The following is an 18,747-nucleotide window of genomic DNA, read 5'->3' as shown; positions in this document are numbered from 1 at the left end:
TTTAAAATTTTTTTTTTTTTTTTTTTTTTTTTTTTTGTTACATCATTGTGAAAAAGTGTGTTCTAATAATACAAACTTTACATTACATCGATCTACTTTATACATTTCAGAATTACAATTCTTATTATATCGGTGCATATAATATTACAAGTTTCTCGTTGTGCGCTGCTTTTTTGAAGCATACACATATATGCATAATATATAATTTTTTATCCATCATTTAATATAACGGTTAGGTGTATTGAGAATTACGTTTATTTCTTTCATAGATCGTGCTATGTTTCTGATATTAACATACTGATTTTAAAATAATACATATGTCATTAACATTAGCGCATCATAGTTTCCCCGGACTGGTGCAACATAGTAATTTAGAATTTGTATTTTATACTTGTTTCATAAGATTTGACTTATTAGTATATTGATAAAAGATATGTCAGTGCTGAATATAATATCAAAATAGTATTTTTACAAACAGTACTATGAACATTGCTATGTTATGAAATGTATTTATTAAAGTCAGTTCACATAAGAAATTGATGTGATTCAATACTACATTGCTCTATATAAAATGATACACATTCCTCTTTACAGGTTTTGTTTTATTTTTTAGTCTAAATGACATTGTATTTTAATTTAAGCAATTCTTCAATTGAAGTAATGATACAGAAACAGTATTGTGGTCACTGAAATAAACAATATGCACATGCAAATATTTTAATCAAATTATAATACACAATTGGTTTTAACGTGTGTAAAATAAATTATTAGTTAGCTTAAACAAAAAGAATAATATAAACTACGGCTAGTTATTGTGGTTTCTGTAAAGTATTTTATTTATTTTCATTTAGAAATAGGTAAATTAATATATATGTTATGTAAAACAGTTTTAATTTACTTTAAGATTCATTCTAAGAGACACATATATTTAATCTCATTGTTAAATATCAACAATTTTTAATCATTCATCTTTAGAAAGAAATTTATTTAAAGTTTAAAGTTTACTATTCATTTTAATGTTGAAGTTGCCACTAATGTAAAATGAGTATTACATTTTTTTTAATTGTTTTAATTTTATATACTATTGCTATACATATTCATGATTACCTTTTTTTAAATTTATTTGTTTTAATTTATTTATGCTAACCGTAGTTATATTTTACTGTTGGTATATTTTATCTTCCAATACACATGAGGTACATAACTTCGTAAATAATGTACTCAATTACATACTCAAATGTACACAAAAAAGGTAGCCGATGTATGACAAATATATATAAAAGTAACAAAGACCTAAAAAAAAATTAGTCTCATAATTTGAAGAAACGAAGAAACGGAATACGTGGGATATATGCTGTTTCTTTATTGCTAATGATAATAGAACCCTTTAATAAATATGTATAAGATTGCAAAGTATAAAATTTACATTCAACATTTTTTTAAAATAATTTGAAATAAAAGAATTAATAGATTTATGATTCATTTGATGTTATAAACGAATAATACTTGTAACTTCATACAGTTCAAAACACTTACCTAGGTTGAAATTGCAACGTATATAGTTAGCAAAAAGAAAAATAGAAAATTATAATAGTTTTATTATTTGTGTTATAGATGTAACATTTTTTTTTTAATTTTTTACACATTTGCAATAATAAGAAAAATCATCTTAAGTATAAAAATATCGTTTTATATAGATCATATACGATTTTCAATAAAACAGACCATATGATTAGTATTAAGATCTATGAAAATTATATATATATATAAATTTAAATTTGTAACATAAGCAAACATTAATTGAGACAAGTATACTATTAACTGCGGTGTAAAGTGCGATTAAAGGAGCGGGACCAATTTATTAAATTATTAATAAGATTGTAAAAAATCTTTCCTATAGCTTTTATATTGATAATAAATATTTAATATCCATTATCAGCAATAGAATTGGAGATAGCACTACTTATTAAAATTGTTCGAGAATTAATAAGTGCCAACATTAACTATAAATTTATAGAAATGTAAACATTTCTCAAATAAAAGAAAAAACATTTTTTTATAATATTATATATAATTCAATAAGAAACATTGTAATAGTTATAGTGTTAAATATTATACAAAATATTTTGAGTATACTTTTAACATGATAATTATAAAATTGTATTAAAATTCGTGTTCGTTAAAATTGAATTTATAACTAAAGTAATTGCATAGAATTTAAAAAAAAATTATACCATTTTTTAACACTATAATGATAGGTTGATAAGACACATTATATTATAAATTTGTATTATTTTTACAACAAATAACAAACAAACTCACAGTTGGAAACTCCTATGTTTAGAAGTACTTTACATCGACGTTAAACCCAGGAATAAGAATAATTTGTATGTACTTTTGACACCTTTGTATTTGTTCTTATTTTAGTAATTAATTATAAAAAAGAATATTATATTCTGTCACGTATATTTTATATTTTGATAATACGATATACCTGGTTATATTAAATAATAAAACGAAACAATTTACATAAATAAATTAAAAAGCTGTATTTGACATAATACAATAAAAATACGCTATTCATACAACTAGTACCTTAATGTTTATGATACTATCATATGTTGACGAATTAAAATATGTATTTATTTATCTATGTTTTTTATTAAACAATATTTATACATTTTTATAATGTTCAATAAATTTGTGAATAAAGGATGTATGCAAGTGCAAATTAATCACAAAATAAGAAAATAAATAAAATATTTTAATGTTTTTATATTGACCTTATGAAATTAAAATAAATATTTTATCTTTTTGGTGCAATAATTCCCTCTAATTGCGTCTGAAATAAAAATGATTTAGTTATTAAAATTTTTGGACTTGTTTAGAATTAATATAAAAATTATACATAAATATTTACTTTCAATTGTTGATTTGTTTTTTTCAAAAATTGTATTTCTTCCATATGCTTTTTCTCCTCAGCTTCCCTTAGTTCAGTTGCTCTCCTTTCAGCCTGTTCAAATTTTTGTTTTAATTCAACAACTGTTTTTTCTAACTCAGCTTTTTGTAGTTGTAGTTCATCTGCAGTTGCAATTAAATCTTCCTTTCCTTGCTCAGCCTATAAAAATTATATTGAAATATTAATATTTCTTAACATGTATCTTTCTATATATTAAAAAAGTAATGCATACTTGTAAAGCTTTGCGCATACCAAAAGCAATACTGCTTTGATACAAAGTTTGGTATGCAGCTAATGTCATCTTAAGTTCATCTCTAATTCTAAGTAAAAGTAATCCACGTTCTGCACAATTTACTGTCACCTGACGTATTATTTCATCTACAAAAGAGTTATGTAATAATTTAAATTTCGTTAATACAGTATAATAGTTACCATTTAATAAATATGAAAAACTTTTACCGAAACATTGTGTATAAAGTTCTCTACGTACTGGACAAATACCAGTTTCTCTTGCTTGTCTTTGTTGCAATCTCATGTCTAGATGTTCTTGTAAATTAATAATATCTAATCTTGTTGCTGGTGTACTTGATACCTGATGATTATGATAAATTGAAAAATAATATATTAAAATTTATACATTATATATTAAAACACAAACATCTTACTTGTTGAGTCCAGATTTGTCCATTTTCTTCCCATTGCTTAGGTGGTAATATTCTGTTGAGAATTTCAGAAGTTTCATGTCGTGTATCAAGCGTAGGAATAGTAGTTTCAACTTTACAAACTGTTGCTCCGATTTTCGGTCCTTGTTCTTTAGGTACCTGTTTTAATAATAAAATAATTTCAATGATTTACCATAAATTAAATTTTATAAGATCAACAAAAATTTGTTTTACTAAGAACCTTTTCTGAACGAATAGTAACTAGAACTGGATTGTCATATTTAACCAAAGTATCCATAGTAGGAATAACTCGATCCTTTATTGCTGTTGCCATTTTGTTACTTATTTAATCACACTTTATTCTGTAATAATATATTCTAAGGAAGAAGTTCGTCTACATGTTTGTAGATATTCAACTGTTTATTTTCACTATGGTGTAAATTTGAATCTCTTAACAATTACCATAGTAACATTGATATATTACTATGTTACTACGTAAACTACAGTTAATAGAACAAAAGATTAGACAAAAACAACTTAGGACTTAAATAAATTAGACAATACAATCTTTATTATTCTAAATGTAATAAAATCATACAGTTTTAAAACTTATTTATATATTATTTTCTTATCATATAAATTTTTTAAAAATATATTGTGTAAATATAATATAAAATAATACACTACACTACATCTATATATTTATATATCTTTACTAAAAATATTTGTAAGGTAACTTTTAATTATAATAATTCTAAAAGGTAATAATATTTATGTAAATTTATTAAAATATTATTGATGTATGTTAAAGTTCAGAATGTCTTTGCATGATTTTTGTTTCAATATCTGTATGTAACTTTTGAATAGTTCTCGCGTGTTTTTTAATACTCTGTTCCATACTAGAGTCATCTAAATACTGCTTCCCTTGACGTGCGGCTTCTAAAGCAGCTTCCGTGTGCAAATAACGCAATTTCAGCAATCTTCCTTCATAGTGTAACAATTCCTCCTAATGATCATATACAATATTGATAGTTGATAATACATCAGCTAAATACATAATACCTATTGCTCTTTAAGTATATATTTACTTTTAATGAAGCACGTTCTTCTGGAGAGAATTGAGATTCTAATACAATACGCCATAAACCTTGCACTTTTGGTTCTGTAAACTCTTTATGATTTGGTCCTTTTGCAATTAATTCATCCAAACGTTCATATTTATTTCTAAGCTCCACATGTTTTTCTCTGAAATAACATATTTAAGATTTATAAAATATATATCAGATTACTTCTAATTATATATACAATATATGCATATACAATATACACACGTAAGTAAGGCTGCCTTATCTAATTTTCTTTCAGAAACATTGTTGGAAATCTCTTCCTCCTGTTCTACTTTATTCCAAGATTCTGGTTTATAATGTAAGCTATCTTTAAAAGAGATATAAATCTTATTTCAATTTATCTTAAGTTACTGTATCATATAGTATATGATAAAATTACTAACTTTGATGTATTTCTGTATCATCAGTTTTTAAAAGACTCATGTATTCATCTACTTTATCTTGATAATGTTGAAATTCTTCTTTTAAAGTTTGTAGTTCTTCATCTATTAATTAGAATCATTATTTATAATTAAAATTTACTGATTAAAAATTTTTGCAATATCCATAACACTTACGTGTAAAACCAGCTAATTCCGCTTTTGTCCATAATTTATCTAATCTTTTATCAGTAAAAACATTTTTGGAAATATAATGATTACCATCATTTAAAGCTTTATGTTTCTTTAATAATTCTGGATTTTCTGTATCATTAAAATGTTCCAATAATCCATAAGTGCTCATAATTCCTTCAAGTACACAAAAATTTCAATAAAAAAAATAATATACATTTTAAATATGACAAAATTGTTTTTTGCATTGTAAATTACCAATTAATTTTTTTCTTAAACGAGCTTCCTCTTCACCATTTGGATCTTTCCCATCAGATTTAAAATGTTTATATGCAATTTCTTCTTTATCATGAAGTTTTAAATCACTGAATATCGACTGCAATTTTGTATCCTTTAAACGCTATAAAAACAATTAATTTTTATATATATATTTTTTTCTTATATATACAAATATACATATTTTTATAATATATTAATACTTACATTTTTTGCTTTTACCCAGACTGCATTTAATTTTGCCATACGAAATGGTTTGTCTAACTCGCGAATAGAGGTTAGAAATTGCAAAGTATCTTCATATTTCGGTTTATTTGCTTCTGCTGAATACTTATTAAAAGCTACAGTTGTATGAATTAGTAGAATGCATAAACTTACTGATAAACAAATATTTCTTAAAAATGCCATTATTTTTCGCTTCGTAACTTGTCTACCTTTGCATAAAGTACAATTATATGATATACAATCATATGATATATAAATGATCATCTGACACCTACAGATTTATCTACAAAGCTTTTATAAAAGCATATGTTCGTGAAACAAAAATAATTTATTCGAAATTCTGACAAATTTACTTTTTTATATATTAATATGTACACATTTTCTAAATAAATATATAATATATAAACATCATATGGTACTATAAATATTTATTAAAATCAAAGGCAAATATAGAGAATTTCTGTAATTATATTTGAAAACTTTACATATTTTTTACACTGATTTCAATGTTCTTCATAATTTAAATTTATTAAAAAGAAGTTGTAATCAATTTCAAAAAAAAGAAATGCAATTAGAAAAGTAGTAAATAATATGCATCCAAATACTGCTAATACATAAAACTGTATCTTCATAAATATAAAAGAAGAGTCAGAATATTAATAACAATTAAATGATTTCGATTTGTAGATATTATAATCATTCACTACGATATATTATGTTACAAAATGTACTTATAAATTGCACGAGCATTATTGTATTTAAATCTTTTCTTTTTCTCAAGCATCATCTAAAGCTTAACACATATCGCGTATTGATACATTGATACATTTTACATCAAAGTTCAACTGTACGAAATATGATAACAATTAAAGAATATAATTTCTTCAAAATTGATTTTCAACGTGTTATCTTTTTACTATTCAATATTGGACAGATTGAAACATATTTTGAATTTTCCACACCGTTATAGCATATACATTTTCCCTCATTCTTATAAATTTTATGTGGCTACATTTTGTAATCACAGTATATATAAAATATTATTTGCTTTTCAAAACGGACGTCCTTGAGGAGGATGTTGGTTACCGCCATAACGTGGTAGAGTTGCATATCCACCGTAAGGAGTTGAAGGCATATTTTGATAAGGATTATAATTTCCTAAAAATAAAACACCAATTATAACGTATATTCATAACACATATCTTTCATTTTTTAAATCACCTTGCGTGGGATAAGGCATTGTTGCGTATGGATTATATGTTGCAGGCATAGGAGGAGGAATATATGCAGGATATGGTGTAGTGGGACCAGCTCCATATGGTACAGGCATTCCACCTTGGAAATGCGTAGGATACGGTAATTGCGATGATCCACTTTGTTCTGTTCCCGATTGACTTTGTCCGGATAATCCTAAATGTTTTTACGTAAATTAAACATTTAACTATGAAAAAGTATATACAATATTTATCAAAATTTTTTCTGTACCTCCGTGGTGAGATGGAATGTTAGGAGTTGTAACTGGACCAGTGTGGCTTAAATTCATTGTTAAATCTTTTAGTAATTCTTCTTTCTCGGTCTTCCGAGCGAAACAGAAATCCGATATTTTATTTTGAAAGACCACTAGCAACTATAAAAAAAAAGTACAATATAGATTTTAATTTTAATACAGTGTAATTAATAAAAATATTTATATCAACATTTACCTGTGTTAAATCATTATAGAATTTTGCACCTTCGTTTAAGTTGTTCTTCAATTCTTTAAATGCATCATAAGCACCTGCTAGTTTACATAACATCGCTTCTCTTAAACTACCACTACCAGATTGTTCAGCTGTAAATTCTGTATGACATTTCTAAAAATCGTTTTAAAATTAATATGTATCACAAAACATATAATATCAATGATCATTAATAATAATCGTTCATCATACATTTATCATACTAAATTATTTAGACATACTTGAATTTCAGAGATTAATTGTTCTTGGCGAGAAACGCTATCTCTCACTTGTTTTTGTAAAGGTCCGTAAGATTTTCCTATGCTTTCTACTGATAAATTTGGTTCATCAATTGCACCATCTTTCGCAAGCGCGGACAAAAATTTCGTTTTCATATCAATAGTAGTAGATTTTAATTCACTTTCTATTACATCACGTTCTGTTTTTAATGTTTCAACCTTGAAAGAAAATCAACATAATAACACAAGTAATTCAAAAGAGTTATATCAAAAAATATAAGTTTATATCAAATATTTACATCTTCCATTAGTTTTCTAAGTTGAGAAACAGTATTGCTTTCTTGGACTGCTGATCCAGTTGGAACAGTATTAATCAAATCACTTTCACTTAAACTTAAAATTTCCATACCTTCCTTATGATTTTCATATTTTTCACGTACGACCTACACAATATAATAATCACTTTAGAAAATCTTTTGCGTATATAATTATTTTACGAATCATTCTTTATACATATTTACCTTATCAGCTGCTACAGCATTATTAATAATTTCACGATATTTTCGTAACGTAATAGTAAATTGTTCTGTTAAACGACTACTAGATATTCGTGTCCAACGATCTTTAAATTGTTCTCTTAATTGATCATCAGACTCGCGCTCCTCTTGGAGCATTCGCTCACTCTACAAAAATAGCAATGACTGAATGAACATATCAAAAAGAAAATTATAATTTGTACATCTCTTTACCTCATCTAAAAGTTCTTTATTTCTTTGCAATAGATCAGGTAACTCTTTCATAGAATGTTCCAATGCTTTAATTCCACCTGCATCTTTTACATATTGAGCTTTTTCTAATACAGATTGTGGTAAGATGGTTCCACTTGTATCTTCAATAGCTGCTGGTAAATTTAAACTTGCTAATACACTAAAAAAATAGTTATTAGTTATCAAATAAAAATTTAGCATTTCAATAAATTTGCATAATCATTGTACCCATTTAGAATTTGTGTCATTTCACGTAATTTTGATATTTCTGAATTAACCAATTCATTGCGACGAACTTCAAACGATGATACCGCTTGATGCACATTAACAGGCAATAAATCAGCAAAAAGGTCTAAGAATATAAAATACGTAAAAAAAATAATTTTAGTAAAAAACAGTATTTTAGATTTATTATTATATATAACAAACCTTTAAAGCTTGAACTAAAAACTTCAGGCATTGGTATTAGTTTTGCAACACTAGCTTTTCCAACTGGTTCTAAAGATTTTATATCTGGTATTCTTTCATGATAAATGAAATCATTATCTTTTTTTACTTCTATTAGATTCCTTTGAGCTCTGTTAGCATAATCTTGGAATAAATAAGGTTTGTTTGAACGTTGTTGTGCAGCTTTGAAGAGTTCTACAGAATGCTGAAAATTTGTATTTTCATTTATATGTTTAATCTAACATACTATTAGCGTTTAAAATTTACCTCTAATCTAGCAATTTCTTCCCCGATTAATTTGTTATTCTTGCATACTAATGATTGATAAAATTCGGTCATTGCACGATATCCAGCTTGTTTTCCTGCAATCTATATTATTGCATTATGTATGAATTGTTAGGCATATCAGACATATTTTTATAAATTCTATATATAAATAAAATTGTAAATACATACTAAAGGAACCCATTCTTTATCCCAAAATGCCCTGAAAATTTCCTTTTGAAATAATTTTAATGCATCTGCATATAATTCTTCTGCTTGAGCAGCTAGTTTAGCAATAATTCCATCTTTCATAGTATCATGAATTGCTTTATGTACAAATATTTCTTGGGCCTGTGCAAGCATTAATGCAGATAATGCACCTAATGTTTCTGGACTAATATCTGGTGTTGGCTCTTGTTGAATTGCCATCATAACATTTGTTTTAAGATAATTGAAGATACCTGAAGATTGCTAAAATTTGTATACTAATTAAGTAAATGATTATTGATATCAAATCAGAACAAATATTTATATAATTTTTAAATTATGTTACTATGTTTAATTAAAGGAATTAAAATATTTACTTGAAACAATTTTGCAGTTAATTTCAATCCCTCATCACTCTCTAAAGACTGTGCTGCTGCAACTGAACTTTGCAAAGCAGCAATATTAAACAATACACATACTTTCTCATATGCTAGTGTGCTAATTGCTGAAAACATCATTAAATTAATATTATCAAAATCATAATTCAAAATACTGATATAATCAATATTGGTTTTATCTTATCTGCATGCTTGTTCACTAATCACTCAAAAATTTATCAAGAATAGCTTATATTTGTACAGAAATAATAAAAAAATATATTTAAATAATCTTACTTAGACTGAGTTTTCCACCAAATATGGTACGATCAAATGCATCCTTCCATTTAAATGGAATTTGTAACTCATGAGCAGGTATTTTACCCTCTAATGCACACAATTGATCATAGTAACTAAAAAGACAAAAGATTTTTTTATTTAAAAGAATATATTATTATTTCCAAATAAATTTTTTTGAATGAATACAATATTATTTATTATAATAGTCAAATATTTTAATAGTATCCTATTAAAACTGCATCAAAAATACAAACTTAATAAAATATTATTTGTCATTAAATTCCAATTAATTTTAGAAAATTTATTATAATATTTTACAATACCCCTAGATTTCATAGAATAGAATTTAGTAAAATATTTATTTTTATTAATGTATTGACATAATTAAAATTAAAATAGTAATTACTAAGAGGTGACTCATACCTGTATATAACCTCTAAAGAACTTTCATACTTTTCGAAAGCTCGCCACAAAGCATTGTTCCTTAATTTACTAAAGTCTGAAATTGCTTCAGTATAATCTTTTTGATCGCTTGCATTACTATAAGTTGATTTAATGATATTTGTAAGGGGTTTAATTACATCAACATCAGACGGTTTCTTCAACGGCACCGCAATTAGCTCAGCCATTTTGACGTGTGACTAAAATCGAACAAAATACATACTACTTAAATCTAAGGTATTAGATATATTTAATACCATGACACGTGACATTTTTGAGATGTACAGTACATTTACTTTACCACATGAAAAAAGTTTATCAGTTATAATATTTTTGTAAATTAAAGAAATAAGATATTTCTGAATTTATTGAATATAATTCAATAAATCACTTCATTATTTATTTAAAAGCTAAACCATCTTAAACATTTAATTTATTATTATGATATTTTTATCTTTTTACATAATAATGCACATTTATATAATTTTTTTTAATAAAGTAATGTAGTTTTAGTTTAAAGTAAATACGTCTAGAGAATAGTATATGGGATAATTTGATTAAATTTTTTAAACAAATTTACAAATATACACTATAATAAATTTAATACACTATCAGTGTGATATAATACATTATATTAATATATTATTTTGTTTTGTACAATAACAACAAATAATTATACTGTTTACATATTATTTTAAAATAATGAAAAGAATTCGCGCCTCTTAGATTTATGTTTTTATTAATTATGAACTAGTCGTGTATGTCGCTGCTTGTCATAAATTATCTGCGTCATCTCCAGATATTTGTAGATGAGATTTTTATAAATGGTGAAGCTTTAATTTTATTGTGTTATATCTGAATCATACAAATTAAGGTGAGGACAAATAATTATAAGGAAGATAAAAAGGTTATACGATAACGCAAATTTTATTTTACAATACAAAAAAACGGATATGAAATTATCCCTGTCCAAATTTCCTTGAGACGTGTGAATAACATTCACTTACTATATTGTAAAATATTAAAAAAGTGATGCAAATGTATTCTTTTAGTGCAATTAATTTTATTTTAAAGTTTTATTCTTATAGAGTAACTTATATGAAGAAAATACTATTGATTTCATTTTAAACTTATCTTAAAGGAGATCAGGGTTATTCTTTTACTTATTATATTATATTCATATATGCATAAAAAATTATAAACAAATCAATAGTGTCATTATCTCGTATGAAAATAGAATAATATAGTTTTATCTGTTCTTAAGGTATATAATATATGATTGTAGTTGACATTTAATAAATATGGTCATATATAACAAATATAAATATGTTTAATGTATTATTGATTAGTATAAAAGATGCATGACTCTTGATTTTTTTCCACTTTCTGCAATAATATTAGTATTTTTTCTGTATATTTATATTTATTTGTACAGGTTAATCTTAAATCATAAAAATGACTCTCATCGAAGGTGTTGGAGACGAAGTGACAGATTTTTTTATTGTTGTGGTTGTCCTTGTAGTAGGATGGCTTGCCTGGTATTCTACAAGTATTACAGATCAACCACTGATACGCACTGTGCTTGTATTGCATAGAACACGCACACGTCTAGCTGAACTCAGAGCTAATCATCAAAATTTAAGTTCATTTACACGACCTCCAAATTTAGAAGTAACTGAAGAAGAAACAATAGAACCAATCACTGATGATAATAATGATAATTTACAAAGTTGCCCTGAACCATCTGTTGCAGGTGATATGCCTTATTTAAAAATATTTCTAAGAATATAATAAAAATATTCAAATTATTTATTGTTTGTCATAATAGACACAAATGAAGAAATTTCTCCTGACACACATAGAACATCAGAAGCAACTGCTACAGAGGAAGTACTTATTGAAGCTATGGATTCATTTAACAATGATAGTTCAACTTTGTTACAACAGCAAACCAAAATAAATTGTTCTAAAGAAACAAGTATATCAACATCAACATGTAATGAACCTATAGAACCTGAACATGAAAATCTTTCAGCAACTGATACTAATGAAATTAGTATAAAACTTAAATTTATAAATGATGATCAAAAAATGGTTACTGGTAGTCTAAAAGAGTTGCTTGCAAATTTTAAAAGGTATTGGCTGATATTCTTTTAATATAATACACAATATAATACATACAATATAATTCACAATATAATACATACAATATAATTCACAATATATATAATGAAATTTTACATTTTTGCAGGAGACATTTTCAAACAGAACTTGATGCACAAAAATTAGTGCGTTTAATATTCAATGGCCGTGTACTACAGCCTGATAACCAAACATTGGAGAGATGTGGCTTATACAACAATTGTGTAGTTCATTGTTTGGTTCATCAACCACGGCCAAACCCTGTATCTTCTCAGACACCAACGTTAGACAATTCATCACCAATTTATTTTAATCCTCAGTCATTTTCTGATATCCCTGTTGGCACAGGAATTAGTTCAATACATAATGAGTGGGATTTGAGTAGACCATTAGTGGTTATTTTGACTGTCATGTTAGGTTTCGCTTGGTATTCACGATACCATTATGCTCAATTTTTTGCCGCGAATACTACGCTCGCATTATACGCGCTCACTGCAATTTTTGCAATGTCAGTAGCTTTAATATTATGTCATTAGTTAGTAATTTCAATCCTAATCAAGCCAACACCAGAAATATTGTGTATGTTTTCAAGACATTATTTCAAAACATTATTTTATAAACATTAATGTGTTTTTAATGTATTTTCATTTAAACACATTGGTTCCTGACATGAGAAAGAACAAGGAGAGTTATTGTGATTTTTATCAATGTATAAAAGCACTCACATGAATAAGGGGTGAAATATACCTAGGTACTATGGTTGCATTTCAGATATTAAATCAATTTATGTGCATTAAATGTAAAATTTCAATTTATATATTTAGAAAAAAAAAATTTCTCGCGTATATAAATATAATCATAAATGGGAACGTGTATAATGTTCGTTTGTAATTTATAAATTTGGACATTTAATATTTTAATAAATAGTCAACACTTGTTCATTTAAATATATTTGTGGAATTACTTTTTGATAAATATTATTCAATTGTTGAATTAGTCATAATAAGTATAAATGATATTGCAATTGCACTATACCATTTTGAGCAAAAAATTTGTTATGTATTTATATATTTGTAATTTTTTCATTAAATTTAAAAATTACATTATCTATATATGATTTAAACTTGAATATGCTATTTATAATTAATACGAATTGCAATTATTAGAACAAAATGTTATACTTTTATAATCTTCTGAAGCTTCTAACATACCAATGAAAATTATATGCAATGATAATGTTTTTTTAAACACTATTACATAAATCATTAAAAACAAAAACAGAAAAAGTGGTAAAAGTCATTAACAGTGTGTACATACATAACTCATACTGTATTAAGCAATCATAATTGTAACTTATTAGAAGATACATTTCATATTACTTCCAGAAAAAAATTTGTTATTTTTTTTTGACAAATAATATCGGCGAAAACAGTGATTTGTCATTAGATCTATAATACACTGTACTATAATAGTTTATAGAAAAATCAAATTATGTGGTACTATTACAATTTTTATTGAATGTGAAATAAATAGTTATTTATTTGATGTTCTCTTATATTAGCATATTTTATAGTTTATTGATTAATTTTGTGTAAATAAAAATTTATTTTTCAACTGAATTTAATAAAATTAGGAAATGAATTCATTGAAGGTATATATATTTATATATTATATAGTTTATAATAATAATCGTTTATTTCTTTTTAGTTATATAAAAATGTTACAATTATATACTGTTTTTCACACAAATTGATCAACTTATAAAGCCTTACATGAAACAAATAAATATAATATGTGAATAAAGTTACCACCAATCCAGAATTGATAATTAAATATACAATATGTGATTCATACTGTATTTAATATGAACCTTAATTTAAATTTGAGTGAAATTATTGAAATTTGAAAAACATTTTAAAAATAATGTATGTAAATAAAAAATAAATAATTAATGATAGGTCATTTTTAAATAGAAATCAACTTAATTCAAAAGTCTTCCCATATAATTCATTTAGCACCTCAGGTATAGGTTCAGAAATATTTGGTTTATTAAATAGAATATTTAATTGTTCTTTTAACATTGTATTACTTAAACTAAAGTTTCCTTCTGGATTTTCTAGAAGAATAGTACCTTTCCCCAAGGTGCTATTGACATTGATGAATTTACAAACTGGTTGTTTTAATACTGTAGATGTTTGCATTATAGTTAAACCTACTTTTGCTACTTTTATCGTTTTTCTATGTAACGATAACATGTCTGTTTCTTCCGATATTGGTTTACTATCGATATATAAATTATAAGAACAACCATAAATACCAAATATTAATTCAATTTCACATTTTAATTGTTCATAAGAAATAGGATCTAATGAAATAGGAGCTTCTAATAATACAGTTGCTACACAACTGTTTGCACCAAATCTTGGTTTTATGTCTATAAGTTCAATGTTTACATATTTTAAGAATGGTTCTATATTCATTTTCTTATTCTCTACTTCATCCATTTCAGTTTTTACCAAAACCAGCTTCATGTCAGTACCTTTAATTGTTTGCATTTCTTCTATAATTACATTTGCATTATTTGGCATTTTTGATATATTTTCTTGTGGAGTTTTTGTTGCATTTTCAATAAACTCTTTGTGGCTGACAATTACTTTTACTAAATTACTGTTTTGATCTTGTATGTCATAATATGCAATTGCTTGATTCGATGGAACTAATTGTGCTTTTTTTCTTAGCTTTTGAATCCTATTAATTACTTCTCTTGCTATTCCCTCATTATACATGTTTTCATCAGGAGTAACATCCAACAAAATTAAAACATTCCCTTCACTATGAGCTTCATATTGTCTAGACAACTGTTCAGCAGTAGGACCTGAAAAACTAAACATCAGTCGTAAATCTTGTTCTTTTAATTTATGATTTAGAACAGTAATTTCTTTTTCTACAACAAACACTTGTAATTTTTCATCTGAGAGTTCTTTGATTGCTTGAGTAACAGACTTAAATTCTCCTTTAAGACGGGCACCAAGTATTTTGTGATCTGGTTCTGCTCTTAATTTAACACCATATTTCTCCTTGTCTGTAGTAACAGTTAATTCTTTTACATTAAGTTCTTCAAGAATATATGACTTGAGAGACATTATTTCTTTTAATACTTCAGCATCTTGATGGATTACTACAATTTCTGGTAATGGATATTTAACAGGAATTGTTTTCCTGTCTCTTATAACACGTCCCAATTCAATTACAGTTTGCATATAAGATACAGCTTTTTCAATCTTTTCATTTATTAACTGTGAATTAGATTCTGGTATCATTTGATAATGAACACTGTCCATGTTAGCTTTAGATGGTGGAAGTAATTTAACTAAATGTTGAAATATAAATTCTGTTAAAAATGGTGTAAATGGTGCATTCACACGTACCATGATATAAAGTACAGAAAATAAAGTTGTTAAGGCTTGATGACAGTCAGTTGCACCATAATCTCCTTTTATACGTTTTCTATTCATTCTTACATACCAGTTAGTAAGATTATGTATATATTTCACCAAATGAGGTACTACAGTATATAATTTATAAGCATGCATTTCCTGTCTGAAAAATTGCAATAATGTTTGTGTAAAGGACAGGATCCATCTATCCATTATATTAATAGAACATACATTTTTAGTATCATCATATATAAAAGTAATTTTCTCTTCTCTTTCAAATCTTTCAATATTTTGCATTAAGAATCTAAATGCGTTATACCAAGGTAAGAACACATCTTTTATAACATCCCTAACTCCTTCTTCCTTAAAACGCAGATTTTCTGCTCGTACAACAGGAGAATTAATTAAGTACAAACGAAGAGCATCTGCACCATACTTATTAATAATTTCCACAGGATCTGGATAATTTTTTTTACGTTTAGACATTTTTTGTCCATCAGATGCTAATATCAAACCATTAACTACAAGACTTTTAAATGCAGCTTTCCCAAAAAGAGCTGTTGATATAACTAAGAGAGTATAAAACCATCCACGAGTTTGATCAATACCTTCTGCTATAAAATCAGCTGGGAAACTTTCCTGAAATTCTTTCTGACGTTCAAAGGGGTAATGCATTTGTGCATAGGGCATTGATCCAGATTCAAACCAGCAATCAAACACTTCAGGTATACGCCGTAAAGGCAAGCAGCCTGATCGTTTTGATGGTATAGTTAAATGATCTATGTTTTCTCTGTGAATATCTGTTATTTTTGTATTAGTTAATTCTTCTAATTCTGAAATACTTCCTACACACACAATTTCTTGTCCATCTTCTGATATCCATAAAGGAATTGGATTACCCCAATAACGGTTTCTACTAATAGCCCAATCACGGGCATCTCTTAACCAATTGCCAAATCGTTTTTCTTTAACATATTCTGGTACCCAATAAGTATTACTATTTGCCGTAATAAGTTTATCTTTAATGGCTTCTACTCTAATGAACCATGAAGGTACTGCCTTATATATTAATGGTGTATCAGATCTCCAGCAATATGGATAACTATGTTTAATAGTGTTATTATGAATTAATCTTTTATTTGTTTGAAGATATTTAATAATATCTTTCTCAGCATCTTTTACATATTTTCCAACAAAATCATGTACTGGTTCTATGAAACACCCACAACTATCAACAGGACATATGATTTCTTGATCTTTCATTATAACACCAGCTTCTAAACAACAGCGATAATCATCTTCTCCAAAATAGGGAGCTTGATGGACAATACCTGTACCAGTTTCTGCTGTGACATAAGTATCGTTCAATACTACAAAGGCACCTTTCTCTCTTAGATTTTGGAAATATGGGAAAGGAGGATTATATAATTTTCCTTTTAGATCACATCCTTTTCTTTTACCTTGTATAGTATAAGAATCTACAGATTTGTAAATAAGTTCTAAGCTTGACTCTAATATAATATAAACATCACCAGATGAGTGATCTTTAACTTCTACATATTCAAAAGTAGGATTACAACATAGCGCCAAATTGCTTGGTAGAGTCCAAGGAGTAGTAGTCCAAGCAAGAATAGAAACACCTGGTTCATCTAATAAAGGAAATGATACAACTATAGAAGGGTCAATAACATCTTTATAGTTTTGCCCTGATTCAAAGTTTGATAAAGGTGTGTTACAACCTGTAGAATAAGGCATTACTTTAACACCTTGGTATACAAGACCTTTATTGTATAGTTCTTTAAAAATCCACCAGATAGACTCCATGTACCAAGGATACAATGTTTTATAATCATTTTTAAAATCTATCCATCTACCAATTCTACCTACAATTGTTTCCCATTCTGATGCATATTTCATTACAATATTTCGACATTCTTTATTATAATTTGCTATTCCTATTTTAATAACATCATCAGGACTTTTTATATTCAATGCTTTATCTATTTCAAATTCGACAGGTAAACCATGGGTATCCCAGCCGAATCTTCTTTCCACATGATAACCAGTTTGATAAGCATACCTTGTAACAATATCTTTTATTGTGCCTGCAAGTATGTGTCCATAATGAGGTAATCCTGTAGCAAAGGGTGGGCCATCAAAAAATGAATATCTTGGTCTTCCTTTCGATAGCTTTGACGAATTTTGGAAAATATCACACTTTTCCCACAATTTTAAAATGATTTCCTCTTCTTTTGGGAAATTAATTGTTTCCGGTAATTTTTCTCTCATTTTCACGAAAATTTTGATAGTTACTAAACAAACTACTTAGTACCGTCTGGTACGTTGATGCAATTATCAGACTCAAGGTATCATATATTAGTAAAAACACGTTGCCGACTTACACGCAACAAAATTTTAGAGGTTAGAAGCTATAATTTATAGCATGTATTTTTGAAAGCATAACATTCAAGTTGTGAATCTTAATGAATTGTATTCTTATATTTTTAAAATGCCATTTAATTAAAATTTTCTTTTTATTTCTTATATTATATAAATAAAACTTAGTTTAAACATACACACATAGCGCATGCGCATACCACATACGTAC

At 26.4% G+C, this 18,747-nt stretch overlaps 5 protein-coding genes across 5 annotated transcripts; 1 reads left to right on the top strand and 4 right to left on the bottom strand.

Annotated features, from left to right (window-relative positions):
• Positions 1–2,806: 2,806 nt before the first annotated feature.
• Dnali1 (Putative inner dynein arm light chain, axonemal Dnali1) lies at positions 2,807–3,955 on the bottom strand. Its single transcript, XM_017903112.1, has 6 exons — positions 3,863–3,955; positions 3,625–3,780; positions 3,419–3,551; positions 3,192–3,337; positions 2,921–3,118; positions 2,807–2,842 (listed from the first exon to the last, which is right to left on the bottom strand). Exons 1-6 carry the CDS (start codon positions 3,953–3,955, stop codon positions 2,807–2,809), a joined length of 762 nt encoding a protein of 253 aa, XP_017758601.1.
• Positions 3,956–4,426: 471 nt separating this feature from the next.
• Positions 4,427–6,001, bottom strand: LOC108549625 (alpha-2-macroglobulin receptor-associated protein). Its single transcript, XM_017903105.1, has 7 exons — positions 5,783–6,001; positions 5,558–5,699; positions 5,306–5,476; positions 5,132–5,233; positions 4,953–5,055; positions 4,710–4,866; positions 4,427–4,627 (listed from the first exon to the last, which is right to left on the bottom strand). Exons 1-7 carry the CDS (start codon positions 5,981–5,983, stop codon positions 4,427–4,429), a joined length of 1,077 nt encoding a protein of 358 aa, XP_017758594.1. The 5' UTR covers positions 5,984–6,001.
• Positions 6,002–6,741: 740 nt separating this feature from the next.
• On the bottom strand, positions 6,742–10,748 carry ALiX (programmed cell death 6-interacting protein-like protein AliX). Its single transcript, XM_017903089.1, has 15 exons — positions 10,543–10,748; positions 10,117–10,232; positions 9,820–9,947; positions 9,428–9,706; positions 9,239–9,340; positions 8,954–9,176; positions 8,753–8,876; positions 8,507–8,684; positions 8,279–8,440; positions 8,057–8,200; positions 7,761–7,976; positions 7,504–7,653; positions 7,286–7,427; positions 7,022–7,210; positions 6,742–6,958 (listed from the first exon to the last, which is right to left on the bottom strand). Exons 1-15 carry the CDS (start codon positions 10,746–10,748, stop codon positions 6,852–6,854), a joined length of 2,466 nt encoding a protein of 821 aa, XP_017758578.1. The 3' UTR covers positions 6,742–6,851.
• Positions 10,749–11,363: 615 nt separating this feature from the next.
• On the top strand, positions 11,364–13,432 carry LOC108549620 (transmembrane and ubiquitin-like domain-containing protein 1). The gene is made up of 4 exons (XM_017903099.1): positions 11,364–11,434; positions 11,996–12,313; positions 12,389–12,695; positions 12,812–13,432. Exons 2-4 carry the CDS (start codon positions 12,016–12,018, stop codon positions 13,236–13,238), a joined length of 1,032 nt encoding a protein of 343 aa, XP_017758588.1. The 5' UTR covers positions 11,364–11,434; positions 11,996–12,015; the 3' UTR covers positions 13,239–13,432.
• A 1,246-nt stretch (positions 13,433–14,678) lies between these two features.
• IleRS (Isoleucyl-tRNA synthetase) lies at positions 14,679–18,520 on the bottom strand. Its single transcript, XM_017903095.1, has one exon. The coding sequence runs from the start codon at positions 18,426–18,428 to the stop codon at positions 14,679–14,681; it is 3,750 nt and encodes a 1,249-aa protein (XP_017758584.1). The 5' UTR covers positions 18,429–18,520.
• Positions 18,521–18,747: the final 227 nt, after the last annotated feature.

Source organism: Eufriesea mexicana, unplaced genomic scaffold, assembly GCF_001483705.2.
Source record: "Eufriesea mexicana isolate 0111107269 unplaced genomic scaffold, ASM148370v2 scaffold2119, whole genome shotgun sequence".
NCBI lineage: Eukaryota > Metazoa > Arthropoda > Insecta > Hymenoptera > Apidae > Eufriesea > Eufriesea mexicana.
This window is presented reverse-complemented; position numbering and strand designations above follow the sequence as displayed.

Excerpts from the sequence above, each read along its gene's own strand:
- Dnali1 (XM_017903112.1), bottom strand. The coding sequence starts at position 3,955 with ATGGCAACAGCAATAAAGGATCGAGTTATTCCTACTATGGATACTTTG. Across the intron at positions 3,781-3,862 it reads TTACTATTCGTTCAGAAAAG|GTACCTAAAGAACAAGGACC; the intron begins GTTCTTAGTAAA and ends TTATTAAAACAG. Across the intron at positions 3,119-3,191 it reads GTATGCGCAAAGCTTTACAA|GCTGAGCAAGGAAAGGAAGA; the intron begins GTATGCATTACT and ends TAATTTTTATAG.
- IleRS (XM_017903095.1), bottom strand. The coding sequence starts at position 18,428 with ATGAGAGAAAAATTACCGGAAACAATTAATTTCCCAAAAGAAGAGGAA.
- LOC108549625 (XM_017903105.1), bottom strand. The coding sequence starts at position 5,983 with ATGGCATTTTTAAGAAATATTTGTTTATCAGTAAGTTTATGCATTCTA. Across the intron at positions 5,700-5,782 it reads TCTGGGTAAAAGCAAAAAAT|CGTTTAAAGGATACAAAATT; the intron begins GTAAGTATTAAT and ends TTGTTTTTATAG. Across the intron at positions 4,628-4,709 it reads AAGAACGTGCTTCATTAAAA|GAGGAATTGTTACACTATGA; the intron begins GTAAATATATAC and ends TATGATCATTAG.
- LOC108549620 (XM_017903099.1), top strand. The coding sequence starts at position 12,016 with ATGACTCTCATCGAAGGTGTTGGAGACGAAGTGACAGATTTTTTTATT. Across the intron at positions 12,314-12,388 it reads CCCTGAACCATCTGTTGCAG|ACACAAATGAAGAAATTTCT; the intron begins GTGATATGCCTT and ends TTGTCATAATAG. Across the intron at positions 12,696-12,811 it reads TTGCTTGCAAATTTTAAAAG|GAGACATTTTCAAACAGAAC; the intron begins GTATTGGCTGAT and ends ACATTTTTGCAG.
- ALiX (XM_017903089.1), bottom strand. The coding sequence starts at position 10,748 with ATGGCTGAGCTAATTGCGGTGCCGTTGAAGAAACCGTCTGATGTTGAT. Across the intron at positions 9,707-9,819 it reads TAACTGCAAAATTGTTTCAA|CAATCTTCAGGTATCTTCAA; the intron begins GTAAATATTTTA and ends TACAAATTTTAG. Across the intron at positions 9,177-9,238 it reads AAGAAATTGCTAGATTAGAG|CATTCTGTAGAACTCTTCAA; the intron begins GTAAATTTTAAA and ends ACAAATTTTCAG.